This window comes from Hevea brasiliensis, chromosome 15 (assembly GCF_030052815.1).
Source record: "Hevea brasiliensis isolate MT/VB/25A 57/8 chromosome 15, ASM3005281v1, whole genome shotgun sequence".
NCBI classification, from domain to species: Eukaryota; Viridiplantae; Streptophyta; class Magnoliopsida; order Malpighiales; family Euphorbiaceae; genus Hevea; species Hevea brasiliensis.
In genome coordinates, this window is record NC_079507.1 from 72,345,807 (window position 1) to 72,364,218 (window position 18,412).

Genomic DNA, 18,412 nt, shown 5'->3' on the forward strand with positions numbered 1-18,412 from the left:
CACTAGTTTAAAGCACACATACTAATCTTTTCACCATTAAATCAAGCCTAAATGATTTATATAGGAAAAAATTGCTCTATGGTATGAAGAAGAGGGAAAATCCATCATTAAAGTTACTATTACCTTGCCTAAAATTTCAAAAATTCAATCTAAAATAGAAAAGTCATTTCAAGGACAAAGCACGTCACTCCGAGATTTAATAAAGAATCATGAATCAAGCTTATGAGAACAAATTTTATTTTAATTTTAATTTTAATTTTTTAATTTTTTATTTATTTTTTTTTCAAAAAGATTGCAGTAACTAATTTTTCCTCCCCCACACTTAAAACTTACATTGTCCCCAATGTAAAGCCCAAATGCAAAAGAAAAGGAAAAAAAATGTTAGAAAATAAAATAAGATAAAGGAAAGAAAACAAATCTGATTATGGCTAACAAGCCGCCCATGGGTTGCCTCCCAAGAAGCGCTTTTGTTTAACGTCGTTAGCTCGACATGGCAAAGCTCCTTAATCCACTGAATGCTCCTGAAACCCCTCATAAAATGGCTTGAGTCTATGACCGCTGACCTTGAACACCTTATTAGTTCTTAAACTTTGAATTTCAACTACACCATAAGGAAATACATTAGTAACAAAAAAGGGTCTAATCCAATAAGAACGCAACTTACTAGGCATTAGTTTCAATATGAAATTATACAATAAAACTTTTTGCCCAATCACAAACTACTTCATTATTTTGTCATGAAATGCCTTTGTTTTTTCTTTATAGATCCTAGAATTCTCATAAGCCTTAAGGCGAATTTCCTCTAATTCATGCAAATGTGATTTCCTTTCTAACTCATCCTCCATGCTTAACTCAAAAATATCCTGCACAAATGTATCAATAACATTAATAGAAAAGACAAAATGATTATCAACAGGATACTTCATAGCATCAAAGATATTAAATTTGACAGTCTCTCCATCAAACTCCATAGTTAAGGTACCCTCATTGACATCAATTTTTGTCTTGGCAGTTTTTAGAAAAGGTCTTTCAAACAAAATCAAAGCTAAATTTGATGAGAGAGCACTATCATCCTCCATATCCAAAATGTAAAAATCTGCAGGAAAAATCAATCCTCCAACCTGCACCAAAAAATCCTCAACTACTCCCAATGGGTAAGCATTAGAACGATCAGCTAACAGAATAATGACACTGGTTTCTTTCAAAGGACCCAAATTTAAAGTTTGAAAAACTGAATTTGACATTAGATTAATAGATGCTCCTAAATCTGCCATTGCATTTTCGAATTTAGAATCACCTACTCTGCAGGGAATAGAAAACAAACATGGATCCTTACACTTAGGGGGTAATTTTCGCTGAATTAGTGCTGACACATTTTCCCCCACACTGATCTTCTCATTATTCCTTAACTTATGCTTTGTAGTGCATAATTCCTTAAAGAATTTAGCATACCTGGGGATTTGTTTGATCGCATCAAGTAAAGGTATATTCACCTCTACCTTCCTGAAAGTCTCCAAAATTTCTTTCTCTTGTTCTTCTTTCTTCGTCTTGGCTAACCTGCAGGGGAATGGAGGAAGAATAGAATTATTAACCTTATTCAAGTTAGGTTTAGTATTTACCTCAACTTCAGGAACTTTAGGAACTTCAGACTCTTTTGCTCCTTGCTTCTTCTTTTTTATTGGCTCATGTGGAGTCTGATTATCAACTTCTTTCCCACTCCGCAACAATATCACACTTGCATTTTCTCTAGGATTCATGGCTGTTTGTGATGGGAGCTTTCCAGAACCTTGAGCTTCCAGCTTACTCACAGATGAGGCTAACTGACCAATTTACCTCTCTATGTTTTGAATGCTATTTCTGGTCTCTTGTTGAAACTGTTGTGTATTGTTAGCCAACGCCTTAACAATTTCATCAAGTGACATACCTTGATTTGAGGGAGGCGGAGGTGGAGGCGGTTGTGGTTGATTCACTTGTGGTCTTTGCTGCTGGTATCAGTTTTGCACCGGTTGATTCCCATAACTCAAATTGGGATGATCTCGCCATCCTGGATTATAAGTATTAGAATAGGGATCATACCTGCGTTGTGGCTGTCCATAATGTCTTACTGCATTAGCATGTTGCATTGATTCATCCTCTTGTAACGCAGGACACATGTCAGTAGCATGACCCAAACCCGAACAAATTCCATATACCTTAATAGTTTGCATGTTCCCTACAGCCAACTGCCTCACTAAAGAAGTTAAATTCAAAAATTTGTTTCTCAAGGTTAGATGTACTTACCTTATTAACCTTCATAGGTGTGTGATCCATTCTCATTCCAAACTACTGAGAATTTGCTGCTATGTTAGCAATCAGCCTCCTTGCCTCTTCGGGTGTCTTGTCAACCAACGCTCCTCCACTAGCAGCATCTATCATATTACGGTCGATTAGTAGAAGTCCATCATAGAAATATTAAATCAATAGCTGCTTACTTATTTGATGATGGGGACAACTTGCACACAGCTTCTTAAATCTCTCTCAATACTCATACAAACTCTCTCCATTGTACTACCAGATGCCACAAATTTCTTTTCTTATGTTGGCAGCATGGGAAGCAGGAAAATACTTCTCCAGAAATATCTGTTTCATTCCATTCCATGAGTTGACAGATCCAAAAGGAAGGTAATACAACCAATCCTTAGCTGTGCCCTCCAGTGAGAAAGGGAAAGCTCGAAGCTTGATTTGATCCTCTGAAACTCCTTGAGGTTTCATGCTAGAACACACAACATGAAATTCTTTTAGATGCTTATGAGGATCCTCACCTGCAAGACCATGAAACTTAGGCAATAAATGGATTAGTCCAGATTTCAACTCAAAAGCAACATTTAAAGCAGGGTATTGGATACACAAAGGCTGTTGGTTTAGATCAGGAGTAGCCAACTCTTTCAAGGTTCTAGTAGCCATGGTTTCGTTTTCGGAATTTGACTCTGACTCCGAATCCGAACTTAACTCCTTTGGAGATTGGACTCCTTCAGATATACTCGGAATTTGCCTAGCTTGCTTAGCCAATTTTCTCAAACATTTAGCTGTTTTTTCTACTTCTGGATCAAAGATCAACTAACCAGATTGAGAAATTCTTGTCATAAACAAAAAGAAATCAAAGTAAAAACAGAAAAATACTTCAAAACCCTAGAAAACAATAGAATTTGGCCTCAAGAGGGTGGGGCCAAAGAATCCTATGGATTGATTAGTTTTGATCAGAGCATCATTTCCTTCAAAATAGGCATGGGCCGCCCTCCAAATTTAACCAAAATTCTTAATGAACAGTAACACCGTAATTTTTTTTTTTAAAACCTGAAAATAGCAACACTTCACAAACAGAATTAATAACAAAATATCCTAACACCAAAAAATACTAATTCCAATAAATTTCAGTCCCCGGCAACGGTGCCAAAATTCTTGATGGGTATCGAATCCACCAGATATTAAATTAACTGAAATTACCAATAATGAAATATTTTCTGCAGCAAGTAGTAAATCCAGGTCGAACCCTAGAGATTGAATTATTAAATTCGTGCACTTGTGTGTAATGAAAAACGAAAGAAACAAATATTTGGGGGGGGGGGGGGGCGCATTTATAACACAAAATCAGAAGAAATCAGAAATTCAAAAACTAAATATGAAAATCTCAATTTAAACAAACTTCAGTCTAAGGTAATTCGCATTCCAATTCATTGATTTGATCATAAACAAAAGAAATACAGTTATATCTTATAGAATACTTAACGTAGATTTACCAAACAGCAAGGTAAACTCCTGACTTTCCTATACTCATCAATTCGAGCCCAGCACTATTATTGACTCTAATTGTTAACTGAGTTGGTATTAAGCAATCCTCATTAAATTAATAACTGCTTTAAGAAAAGGAAGTAGTTAAGCTGAACAACAATTTATGAAGCATAAATCATTTAATCCACCCTATTATTTCTAAAAACTTAGATCATAATCAATAAAACCTAATTGCTACTCATGTTCAATCTTACACAACAATTACAGATTATGAAGATGAACTAGCAATTGATCAAATCAAACAATTAACTAATAGGCCTTTTTAGCAAATCATTCAACAGATCAAAAATAATTAAATCAAAAAACAATAGATATTCAAAAAGACATAAATTAAATTAAAAACCTGATCTTACAAATCACACATAAGAACTTGAATCCCTTGAACTGAATAAAAAACTTAGCCACTCATGTTCATGGCTTACAGAAAAATAAAGGAAAAATAAAGAAGAAATCTAAAGAGAATGGAGAATGAAGGTCTGAATTGGGATGCTTTTAGCTGCTGCCCAAAGACGTATTTATAGTCAAAAACCTAATCCCAAAGATAGGAACTAAACTAAGAAAAGTTTTGAAATTCAAAAAGACAGATTTTCAGTCTGCATTCACGTCTTTGGAATCAATGCTGATTTTTAGCAACTTTCTTTTCGAATCTGCCTCTGCCCTCTTCAGGAAAGTTGTAGCCCTATTTCTTAACTTTCCAACGGGTACTTATTCGCCCAAATCCGAGGTCTACAGCCCAAGTTATGGCCCAAAAATCGGGACTAGTTTAGACAGACAGTCCAACCCATAGTGATGACTTCATTGCCATTTTTGATAATTAAAAAGGCCTTATCTCACGTCTAGCCCTTCATACAAGTTGTAGAGGTGGCTCTTAAGGTTCAATTGGGCTTGGGTTTGCTTTATTTGGACGTCTAAAACTCTAGATACAAAATAAATACTGAAACTGGTCATGACACATTAAGTCTGGACTTTTGCAATAGATCCATAGCTTATTTTGTCAACCTTGGAGACTGATTTGGGCTTTTGAAGTGCTCTATCTTATATTTTCAGTGGATTAAACAGCACTCAATTTGGAGACCCACAACTTTAGAAACACCTAAAAAATACAGCAAAAGTCAAATGCTGAAAATTTCTCCATTTAACACAATTATTCCACAACTATCTAAAAATATGCTTAGATGATAAATATATTTTAATCAACTGAATTAAACATAAAAATACACTAAAAATACTAAATGTGATGGGAGTAAAATTAATAAATTATGCACTTATTACATCTTCTTCTACAGGAGAATTAAGTGCAATCAGTTGATCAAATATTTGTTTTGCCTTGAGCATATACATTTCAACACCATTAGAACCCATAGATAAGTGCTTCAATTGTTTGTGGAGTTGCATTACCTGTATCTGCGATCCAGATGCAAAAATAATGGATGATATATAGTATTTCTATAAAGTTAATTGTATTAATTCATATAAATATTTAGTCTTTTAATTAATTTTAATTGCATTTTTATAATTTTATTTAGCTAAAAGTTAATTTCTTTCTTTTTAATTGATATTTTTTATTTTTAGGAAAAATTATGAAGATTGGTAAAAATTGAAGAGAAGTCTAAAATTGGGCAAAAAATCTTACTCTCAGCCATAAGATTCACATGTTAAGTTATGGGATTGAAGAAACAAGGATGACCTCTTGTGGGATGAGTGTAGGGCACATAACCAGCCATGAGAATGCTTCCTACACCTATGGCTGGCCAAGAGATGGTATTTAAGGGCATTTTCTTACCCAATAGAATTGTGACACCTCACCAAGTGAAGGTGAAGAGTCAAAAGTAGAGTTAGTTAGAGATTTTCTGAATTGGAAGAGAAGGAGATGTTTTTTTCCTCTCCCAAACACTCAAAAACTCACAATTTCTGTTGGAGCAAGGATTTTGAAAGGGAGATTTTGGAAGCTTGAAGGAGGAAGACATCAATCTCCATCCTAGAGAGTTTTTATTTTCTTCCCTTTTAATTTCTTTTCTTTGGGAGAAACCTATTTTTGTTAAATGATATTGAGTTTTGATTGTCTGAATTTTATTATAGTTTTTGACATTATGAGTGGCTAGATTTTTTAGTTAGAGATTTAATGTAGCTTAACTTAATTTAATCTCTAGATTTTGATATAATTTTTTGCACTTTGCTAATAGTTAATATTTTATAGTTTAATGCTTTTGAGTATCTTGGCCAAATACTTGAATAATGTTAGATTTATAATCTAAGGTTGGAAAACATGATTATAAGTTTGATTTGATAACAACTATCATAGATTTTCAATTAAGAATGGAAACTAAGATTGGGTCTATGGGGTTTCGTTGAAATATCTTTCTCTTAATACTCTAATTAATTGAGTAATTTTCTATTGGGAAATAGGGCTTAATTCTTTAATTAGAAGGTTTGATGATGGCCAGAAGGGATTATTAAATGTTTTTTATTATTTACCCTTGCAAGAATAGTTAAAATTAATTATTAAACAAAATTGATTGAGACTAATTGTTGGGTGAAGTGAAATCAATATCTTTAGCCACTTTTATTTGAATTTAAACCCAAATTTTTCATTGCTTTCATTAGTTAATTTTTAATTTTAGTTAATTTTGATTTTTAACTTAATTTTAATTTCTTGAGTTTAATCCAATTTAATAGTCTAGATATTAGTAAAATTAATATAGATTTTAATAATTAAAAATAATTTTCATGGGAACGATACTTTACTCTTCACTGTACTACTTATACAATTTCGTGCACTTACGGACACATATTAGTGGATAGTTTAATCCAAGCCGCTTTAGCTGTTGGGGAACCAACGATTTGAGGAAGTAAATTTTCAGAAATTGAAGAGAATAGCCAACTTAAAACAAGTTGATCATATTGCTGGGTTTGGATCATTATTTTCGAAGGTAGCGGATGGTGGGTTGGCTTGTGCATCAATGTGATGAGCAAGACCGTAGCCATTGAGAAGAGGTAGAATCTGGGCTTTTCAAAGTAGATACTCAGTAGAATTGAGTTTGACAGATAAAAAGTGAGTAATATTTGGATCAGAAAGTTGGGTGAAAGAAGAAGAATTAGCATTGCTAAAAGAAGAATTATCATTGCTGGAAGAGACAATTTGCAAGATATCCATAATATGGTAAAACTAATCTGAGATTGGACTGTTATATGACTAATATAAATACAGGTTGATTCAGAGAGGGATAACTCTCTACAATAAGAGAGTTTGGTACAATTACAACTACTGAATTACACATCAGATAATTATGCAAGATAAATACAATATTTATACATTATCTCTAACAAATACAAGTTTAATTTAATGTCTCTGCATATAGATGTAACCTTCACCAGGTCGAGACACATAGAGCTAGGGCAAGTAGTGAATTGTGAAATAAGTTACGACGTGGAGTGTATCCTTGATTAATGGATTCAAAAGAGATTGTGTATCCAAGGGCATTTATCCTCCTCGATGAATACATGCAATTTTGGATTATTTTAACGCTCTATATTGATTAGTCATTTATATTTAGGTTTGGTAGGAGGGCGGCGGACGTTAAGCTTATGGGGCCCTGCGCCTCCCCCATCTTTTTTAAATTACCTTTTTTATTTTGAATAATTAGATATAAAGTTTTAATATTTTTATATTTTTTAAATTACTAAAAAAATTTATTTTAGTGGCTAATTTTACAAATTTATTTGTTTTTTTCAAATTTAGGAATAATCAAATTTAATATTTAAAATTAGTTTTATTATCAATTATAAAAATAAATTAAATATTTGAGTCAAAAAATTTAAATTTTTGTGGTATAAAAATTTGTTTCTATTTACTTTATTTTTATAGAGTTAAAATTTTTAATTACTATTTATTATAATAATTATAAATAATTTTAAAACTTTAATTAATTTAAAAAATCTCCATGCACTCTTAAAATTTACTTTAATTTTTCAACGATACTTTAAGCATTCTTTAACAATTAAATCCTAAATCAAATTCTCTAAAAATTGATCTCTAACCAACAGCTCAAAAATATTGCAATAACTATTGATTATAATTTATAAATTTTTTTTTATTAAATTTTTTATTTTATAAAATTAATAAGATATATAATTTATTAGAAAAAAATAAATATTAATCATTGCTTGATAAAAGCACAATTTATAACTTTCATTAATTATAATAATTTTATTATTTGATAAAAGTACCATTGTCTAATTTTCGGCCCCTTAATACTTGATCTTGCATAGTATTTTATATATATATGACAAATTAAAATATTATTATATTTATTGCTGAACATAACAAAAAGAAAAATCAATTCATTTAGTGAATTATTATTCAAAATAAAATAAAATAGTACCACATTGAATGGAATTAATTCTGTTAATTAACAAATTGAGAGAATGAATAATTTTCCTATATTTTTTTAACAGAGTGAAAATAAAAAATTAAAATCTTTGCATTTTTTTTTAAAGATAAAGAGAATGAAAACATTAATGGGAGAGAGATGATAAAAGGATATCCTTCCCTGATGGTTATTCCACAATTAGTAGTTGTTGGGCTAAAGGTCCAGCTCTCAGATAGAACTAGTTGGGCTTTGCCCTTGGGTTTTCAATCCAAGTCCTGAAGACAGTTAACTTTCTTCTACAGATTTGTTTCTGCTACAATATTTAATGAGAACTTAATTCATTTTCATTTCTTATTAAAAATAATAATAATAATAAACTAATTCAGGTTGAAATTAAAAAAAGTTAAATTACTATCAGGTCCTCATAAAATATCAAAATTAAATATTTTGTCTCTATTTTTTAAACCCAATTAAAATATCCTTATATTTTGTAAAATCAAATTTCCCACTACTATCTATCTAGCTTCCACAGCTTCCCTACAATCCATCAAAGGAGCAACTAAATTAGCCAAGGCAGTAACTGAGTTTTCAGGTTCGCTTCTAGACTAATGAATTACATTGAACATGCAGAGGACCACATTTTGTGATTATCTTTGGAAATTGAACTAAGAAGAGAGGCTCATTAATGTGTTGGGATACTCAATCTGGAAAGACAATGGATATATATATATATATATATATATATATATATATATATATATATATATATATATATATTTAAAAAATTCAATTGAAATTCATTTTTCATGGCGTATTGCCTGAGCTAGCTGGGAGAGCCCCAGCCCATTCCTTTCGTCCAGCATGTCCTGGACTGGCCATTCCTCATAAACACTGTCCTTTTTTCTTGGCCAAGATAAACAGTGTCCTTGAGTCGTGCCAATTAACACCTGCCTGAAATTGAAACGAGACAAGAAGAGGGTCACTTTTTGTAGGTTGTGGCCTAGAGAGGATATATGGCCCGATGGCCTCTCTCTTCTTTTATAACTTGGGATGGGCTTGAAAGCTTTTGTCCTGCATCTGCATTAAAATTAGATTTTTTTTAATTAAAAATATATTATTAAATTAAAACTAATCTCATTGGCAGTCTTTAATTTTAGATCACTTCGTTTCTATTTAATTTTATTCATCATAAAATGGACTTGAGCTAATCATCCAACAAATAGCGGAATTCGTTTAGTTATGCAGTCTTGTCAAAGGACCTTCCTCAGTTGGTCCGAAACAATGATACCATAATCTTGTAAATGGGATTAAATGTTACTTACTAATAATATCTGAAAGATTACCATTAATCCCATCAAAACCAAAAAGACATATTATTAATTGAACATATTGTTACAAAAAAGACAATCGATGTGCAAATCCACCTGCTAACTTTATACTTATTTAAAATTTCAATACAATACATAGAAATTTTAAATAATTAAAAGACTGTTTTAATTTTTTTATATTAATTATAATATATAGGTACTTGATATTTAAATTTAGTATCAAATCATTAGTTCAATTCTATGGTCAAGAAATCGTGCAAAAAAAATAAGCCAATACAGTACTACAGTTAGTTAAATTAAAATTAGAATCAAAATCGTGGGAGGACTTTAAAAAAGACCAATCCAATTTTATACCCTAATAAATTAGAACGGACTTGCAACCAGGGCTGCCGTTTAACTTATTAAAGTTGTACACAAATGTAGTTGATACGTATGAAAATGGAAGAATCATAAATATAGCCACTGACATTTAGCATTCACAAGGAAGGAAAATAAGACCGTGGCTATTTAAAAAATCTATAAATTTTAAATATTAATAGATAATGAATTTTAATTAATTTGGGATTCAAGAAGGCTAAGATTAAGAGTTATCGTTTCATAGGTCATAGCTGTCTGGCAATTATTTTCAAGACGAGATTGATAGTGGGGGGCTTTTAACACTATAATAATTGGGTGGGGTGGTTGCATGTCCCTTTACCATCAATCTGATCATCATTTTTCTTTCTTTCTTTCTTTCTTTCTGTTTTTTTTTTCTTTGAATATTTTGCAATTTGCTTTCTTTATCTCCAAACCAACTACATTTATTTCGTAATATCGTCAGTACTTTGCTATCACTTTTCCATGTTTAGTTCATTGGTGGATTCATACGGTGTGATTCATATAGTATGAGGGATTCTTCTTTTATATCACGTAACTTATTCTATTTGAATTGAGAAATTATTAAATACTCTTGTTTATATTGAAACTACTCTCATACCAACTATAACCATTTAATTTGCAAAACCAACATTACTTTAAGATTATATGAAACTTTACAATTCATTTAAAGTTGCAATAAAAAAATATTTTTATATTTTTTAAAAAAATAAATTTCATAAAAAAACATGTTTTATATATAAATTACGTTTCATAAGATAAACGAAACTTTATTATTACTTCTTGCTCACCAAATTTAATATAAATAATTAAATAAAGCCATTTTTAATTACTCTGGCTACCACCACGCTAGTTCTCGTTCTCAAGCCTATCATGAAACTCAATCCTTTTCCTGGGCCAGGCACGATAATCACCGCAACATACATGTTAATCGGCTAGTCCTACTTATCATGCTAAGGTACGTAACTTCACTTAGCTTAGGTTGAGTGCATTTGAGTTGGTTTGTTGGCAAAATTTAGTTAGGCAGAGCATGTTAATTTTTTTTTTTCTAGATTTTAAATATTAAATAAAATTTTACTGCTTATAAAAAATTTTAAAAAAAAACCGAAAAAGTGATACATATATCTGTCACATTTTATGTTACTTGTAAAAATAAAATGGATCTGTCTGCTAATTTATTTTAATAATTTATATGAAAGTGATGCAAAGAAAAAAATTATATATACAAAAGAATTGTAAAGGATGGAATTATAATTCAGAAAATTATAGCATACTTTTATTGCACATGAAAGCAATGTATTATTTCTCATAAAAATGCAGGCCTTCCTTTTAATGTGAGAGTAATTTTTTTATACCCAATTAATAATCAATTGTAATTTTAATTAAAATCATGGTAGGTATGATATAACAAAATGTATATATGATTTTTTATTAGTTAGGTGTTTATAAACTTTAATTAGTGTAAACAAAAAGTTTATTTAATATGGAGAATAGATGATTATAAAAGAAATACATAAAAAATATTTAATAATATCTCGAATCATAAAAATCTAATTAATTTGCTACAATTAATATCAACCCTTGAAATTAACACAAATATTGTTTTTTTTACATAAAAAAATAGCACAAACAATAAATTTTAAATTTTTGGAGTCATTAAATTTAAGGGAAAAAAAAGGACATGCATCAACAAGTATATAAGGCACCAACATCTTTCGACGTTTCACAGCTAAAACACTGAATATTGTTGTGAAGTGAGGTTCTCTTAACCTTTATCCACAAATATGGAAGAAAATAAGAAGGAAAACATAGAAAACAAGCCAATATCAGTTGAAGCTTTTTCTGAGAAAAAGAACAAGCAGCCCAACATCCTCTTATCAGTCAAACTCAAATATGTGAAACTTGGTTACCACTACTTGGTTTCCAATGCCATGTACCTCTTGGCCTTACCATTTCTCTGCATGATTTTGGCTCATCTTTCAACGCTTACCGTTGAAGATCTCACTGAGCTATGGAAGCAACTGTGGTTCAATTTTGCAACAGTTGTTGTATGCTCAGCTTCTATACTTTTTATCATCACTCTATATTTCATGAGCAAGCCAAGAAAAGTTTACTTGGTTGATTATGCTTGTTACAAGCCAGAACCATCTCATAAGTGCACCAGAGAGCATTACATGCAGCTATCTGCAAGGACAGGAGTGTTCACAGAGGAAAGTTTAGCCTTTCTAAGGAAAATCCTGGAGAGATCTGGGATTGGTCAGACGGCATATGCACCCAACGGCTTGTTGCAAATCCCTCAGGACCAGTCCTTGGCTGAGTCAAGAAGGGAGACAGAAATGGTAATGTTTGGAGCCGTTGATGAGCTCTTGGCCAAAACTGGTGTGAACCCTACAGATATAGGAATACTCATAGTGAATAGCAGTTTGTTCAATCCCCAGCCTTCTCTCTCAGCCATGATTGTCAATCGTTACAAGTTAAGAGGGAATATTTTGAGCTATAGTCTTGGTGGTATGGGTTGTAGTGCTGGACTTATTTCTATAAACCTCGCCAAAGACCTTTTACAGGTTTGTTATATTTACGTTTTTTTTCGTAATTGTTCTCTTATTAAAATTCAAATTAAAGATGATTTAACTATATTAAGCAATTTTCATAGTACAAAAGTCAAGCAGTAATTTTATTCTTTTATTTTTATAAAAGTGTAATTTTTTATTGCTATGAGATAGATATTTATTTGTAAAATTAAAATTTTCTTGTCAAGACTAGTTCATCATGGACATAAATATATAGCTTCATCTTTGCATGTTTTAGATATATAATAAATTAGATTTTTCATAAAATTAATTAAAATATTAATTGATGGTATTATTAATTATATATTGTATGCTTATTACTGAGTTGAATGCAGAAATGACCATATTATTGATTATGTAGGGACACCCAAACTCTTACGCCTTGGTGGTAAGCACAGAAAATATCACTCGCAATTGGTATAGGGGCAACGAACGGCCAATGCTTGTCACAAACTGCCTATTCCGTATAGGAGCAGCCGCCATTCTCCTGTCCAACCGATCATCTGATCGCCGGCATTCTAAGTATCAGCTCATCCATATCGTGCGGACCCACAAGGGTGCTGATGATAAGTGCTACAACTGTGTACTGCAACAAGAAGATGAGAACCAAGTGGTTGGTGTCTCACTGGCGAAAGAACTCATGGTGGTTGCTGGAGAAGCCCTTAAGGCAAATATTACCACACTCGGGCCACTAGTTCTTCCATACTCCGAACAACTGCTATTTCTTGCAACTTTAGTTATGAAAAAGATTCTCAAAATAAAAATAAAACCATATGTTCCAGATTTCAAGTTGGCATTTGAACACTTCTGCATCCATGCAGGAGGAAGAGCTGTTTTAGATGAGCTAGAAAAAAATCTTGGTCTCACTGAATGGCACATGGAGCCTTCAAGAATGACTCTTTATAGGTTTGGCAACACTTCTAGCAGTTCATTGTGGTATGAATTGGCTTACTCAGAGGCTAAGGGAAGGATCAAGAAGGGTGATAGGGTGTGGCAAATAGGGTTTGGTTCAGGATTCAAGTGCAACAGTGCTGTGTGGCATGCTTTAAGGACTATCTATCCGGCCAAAGAGAAGAATCCTTGGATCGATGAAATTAATGATTTTCCTGCTCACCTACCTAAAGTCACACCCATAATCTATTAGACCCGTCTTTTATTTTATGTGCTTCCTGTGTTTAATGACTCTTAATAATCAAAGATTTACCTTTTTTTTTCTTTTTTTTTTTATTTTAAAAATTTTTATATCGCATGTCGTAATACTAACAAAATTAATAATAATAATCTCTTTTTTTTAACAAATAACTTCATTATTAGATAAATTTATATAGACTCGACTCATTAAATAAATCTTATATATTATTTATATTGTATTTTAAATTTATAATAAATTAAATAAAAAATTTTTTTATTAAAAATTTTTTATCTAACTCGATATATTAAAAACTCAAGATAAAAACATATTAATTACACATACATATACGTGAAACTAGGTACCAACCAACCGGATAGCATTGGTATATTTTGAGTTTTGACCAGATTGACAGAAATACTCTACATTTGATCGTATCAATATATTGGGGAATATTGCATGTGAGCTTCTAATTAAATTTTTGTTAACATTAATTAATTGTTATATATAAAGATTATAAAAAAAGAAGAAGCCCTTAAAGATCACTGTAGTTGTGGCAATGTGCTTGTCACGTAGTTTTCCAATATTAATTACGAGATTTTCAATTTTATCCAAAGACGAGTCGCATGAATCTACAGACTTGTAACAAGAGTACGGTCCAACTCTGTCAGTACTTCATTATAGTTTTCGAAGAGCATGATGAATAATAATTTCTAACCATGTGCATTGAATTTTAAGCGGTTCCGTCTTAATTGCTATGCTGGTTGTTCATATTTAATTTTATTTATACTCAAAAAATTATTTATTAGATGGGTTGACGTAAGTTTTATTCTGGTACAAGTAAATGGATTTCACAGTGTAAAACTCAAATTGAAATTATGTAAAAATTAAAAAATTATATATATTTTTTGAAATCTAAAATATAGGAGGTGAAGGTTATATCGGTTGGGTACTCTTTTTAATTTATATAAAAATTCTCACTATTAATTTTTAGAATTAATTCAATTAATAAGTAAATTAATTTTAATATATAATATTCTAATGGCTATTTTTTGAGAACATAGTTCTGATATCACTTAGGGGTACTGTGACAATAATTAATAAACAGAAATAATTTTTAAATCAAGTTGACACACTATTAATGTGAATCAAAAGGTTCCTAATAATATAAAATACCCTTAATTAATTTTGAAGGCAAAGTGAGAAATTTTTCTCCCTATTGCACTATATTCCCTTCTTTTGTACTTTCTCTCCAATTTTTTTAATTATTTTTGTTTTTTGGAGCTAACAACATCATTATTATGTTTTCATTTTCAATGTCTCTTAAATGAATTGTTGCAGATAAAATTTTGAAGATCAACCTTCTTCTACACTTTTTTTTTTCTGCATATATTGAAGAGAATACAGTTTGAATAAAAATATTCATCTGTTCAGTCCTAATATATCCAAAAACTGCTTTCTCCCTCCTTTTATCAATGAAAGCTTGGATCTGCTTGAGTAGCCAAGGGAATAATATATTTTCATAGTTCAATTATATATAAAATTTTATGTATAATATTGACTAATTTATACATTAAAATGGTATAATTGTACTTAATTTTAATATTAAATTGAAAATTAAGGCTTTCTCTCTCTCTATCTATATATATCTATACATATATATATATATATATATATATATATATATATATATATATATATATATATATATATATAGATAGATTGATAGATAGATGCACACACACGCACTTATGAGCATATAGTATATTCTATATAAGTCTTATATAATATTTTATAAGTATATAATATATTAAGTATGAAACTTAGTGGCACATTGATAAATAATTAAAGCTTAAATAATACTTATGAGTATGTAATTAAGTCTTAAATAGTATTTTAAACATTTATAATTTATATGATTTAAAAAATAATGATACATTGATAAGACAATTAATGCTTATATAGTACTTATAAGTATGTAGTATAGCTTATTTAAACTACAATGGCATATTGATAAGAAAATCCATACTTGCTGTGGACTACCGCAAGTGCACGGGTCGTTCAAGAAGTATAGAAAAATATATCGTTCCCACGGAGAGTTATGTTTTCAATTGAATTTTTTGATGCAAAATAAACTATGTTAAAACTATATTTTTATCAAATATATAAAAGAAATTTGGAAATTTGAAGCATAAGGTATGAAAATGCAAAATTAAATTCAAACAATGACTGATTTAATAATTCACAAAATAAAAAAATTGATAATATTAATAATAAAAATTAATAAAATGAGATTAAACTAAACTCTCAAAAGTAAAATTCCAAGCAATAATTGATAAAAGACGATTCTGGAGTTAAGGGTTCATATTTAATTCATCTTGGGATTTTCCCTAGCTAACCCAATTCATGAAATTTATGGGTTTAAAGGAGATTAATTCTAAAATCCTTTGAAAACTCTTTCGAGTGAGACAAAGAGTGCCTTAATTAACTTAATCCTATATTCGTGGAGTTAAAATTAACCAAAACTCATTAGGTTCTTTAGTCAATCTATTAAAACTCTCTTAACCCTTAGTCTATTTCTAGATCTAAGTTAATTAAGTCCAATTTATTGATTAACTATCACTTGGTTTTCTCATTTCTGTGCTTCAACCAAGAATTAAGAACATAACTTAATAGGGCCCTTCTTTAAGCATGTGAATAAGCACACAAGAAATAGATTAAATCTTATAAATTTCATTAAATTGGGACTAACCCAGTTCAAATCCACAAAAATAACTAAAATATTGCATCCCTTACTCCAGAATCAAAGAAAACTACTCACAATCCATGTTTAACACAAGAAATTCTAAGTAAAAGAGGAAATAAATCATGAAAATAAACTAAAACTAAAGAAACCCGGTAGGAAAAATGTAGAAAATGGTGAAGAAGAGAAGAAGAAGCTAGATTCTACTCCCAAAAATGGAAGTCGGCTACTACTCTATTTTTCTGCCCCTCTCTCTATCTTCCTCTCTTTCTTCTTATCGCCAAAAATGAGGTAAGGGCACTATTTATACTTTTTGACAAATAACCCTAAAAATAGTGTGTTTGAGGAAGGGATTCACGTGTAAAAATTCTTCTGCCAGCTCATTATGAAGACTTGCACAAGTTGTGCAAGCTTCCTATGCAGATTCTGAGCAAATTTGGTGGTTCCAGGTGCTTCCTATGATGTTGCATAAGTGAAGCGTGAGACTGCATAAGTTATGCGGCAAGTTATGCAAGTTTCCATGAAGCTGCATAAGTGAGGAATGGATATGCATAAGTTATGCAGTAGCTTATGCAAGTTTCGGCCAAGGTAATTATCTCCTCCGTGAAGCCGCATAAGCAGAGTACAAGACTGCATAAATTATGCAATTTTTCGTGAAGCTGCATAAGTAGGGCATGAACTTGCATAAGTCATGCAGGTAAGTCATGCAGATTTCGGCAGGTTTAAGAATTTGCTTCTTCTCTCTGTGCGGAACTGCACATCTTATGCAGCAGTTTATGCACATTTCGGCCATTTTGCATTCTTCAACTTTCAAGCTTTGTTTTTGATATCTTTGGCTATAGGAATCACTTTTCATTGGCATAATTCTTTTTAGTCCCTCAAAAATACTATTTTACCTACAAAACAAAGCAAAATTACAAATTAACCCAATAATTGACAATTATGAAAAATTATCTAAATAATTAACAAAATTAGCTAAAAGTGACTAACAAATAAATGAAATAGCCATGAAATTTAACCTAAATGACTATGCAAAATACATGTATCAATAGCCTATTTAAACTATAATGGCATATTAATAAGATAATTGATACTTGCATAATATTTTATGAGTGTGCAACTTAATATTATATAGTCTTTTAAAAGTATATAATATATCCGATTTAATAAATAATGATATATTGATAAGATAATTAAGACTTATAGAGTACTTATAAGTATAGTATAGTTGATTTAAACTATAATGAAATATTGATAGAAGAAATTAAGTCTTATATAGTATTTTATCAGTATATAATATATCATGTATTTAACTAGTAACATATTGATAAGATAATTAAGGCTTACATAATACTTGGTGTGTAAATTAAGTATTATATAGTATTTGAAGTATATAACATATATGATTTAAAAAAATAATAATATATTGATAAGATAATTAAGGTTTATATAATATTTTTAAGTATACAGTATAGTCGATTTAAACTATAATGACACATTAATAAGAGGAATTAAGTCTTATATAGTATTTTTATAAATATATAATATGTTATATATTAAACCTAATGACACATTGATAAGATAATTAAAGCCTACATAGCACTTTATGAGTGTATAATTAAGTCTTATGTAGTATTTTAAAAGTGTATCATATCCCAGTTAAAAGATAATTAATATGTATAGTAATCTATAAGTATATATTTAACACCTAATAACACATTACTAAGATTAATAAGGTTTATATTATGAGTAAGTATAAATACATAATATATAGTATTTAAAACATAATAATATATATATAAGATAAATAATACTTATATAATAATCTATGAGTATATATTTAACACCAACTTACATATTGCTAACATTAACAAGGTTTACTTTATGAATATTTAATAAGTATATATTATATAGTATTTAAAACCTAATGGTAGATATATTGTATATAAGATAAATAATGCTTATGTAATAATCTATGAGTACATATTTAATACCTAATGACATATTACTAAGATTAAGAAGGCATATTTTGTGAGAATATATAAGTATATAATATATCCCATTTAAAA

The 18,412-nt window shown here is 30.1% G+C and overlaps 1 protein-coding gene and 1 non-coding gene across 2 annotated transcripts; both read left to right on the forward strand.

Moving 5' to 3' along the window:
- Positions 1 to 2,473: 2,473 nt before the first annotated feature.
- Positions 2,474 to 2,580, forward strand: LOC131174274 (small nucleolar RNA R71). The gene has a single exon (XR_009144522.1). It is a non-coding gene; the product is annotated as a small nucleolar RNA R71 (small nucleolar RNA).
- Positions 2,581 to 11,615: 9,035 nt separating this feature from the next.
- On the forward strand, positions 11,616 to 13,687 carry LOC110648684 (3-ketoacyl-CoA synthase 11). Its single transcript, XM_021803007.2, has 2 exons — positions 11,616 to 12,465; positions 12,833 to 13,687. Exons 1-2 carry the CDS (start codon positions 11,686 to 11,688, stop codon positions 13,613 to 13,615), a joined length of 1,563 nt encoding a protein of 520 aa, XP_021658699.2. The 5' UTR covers positions 11,616 to 11,685; the 3' UTR covers positions 13,616 to 13,687.
- The last annotated feature ends 4,725 nt before the right edge of the window (positions 13,688 to 18,412 follow it).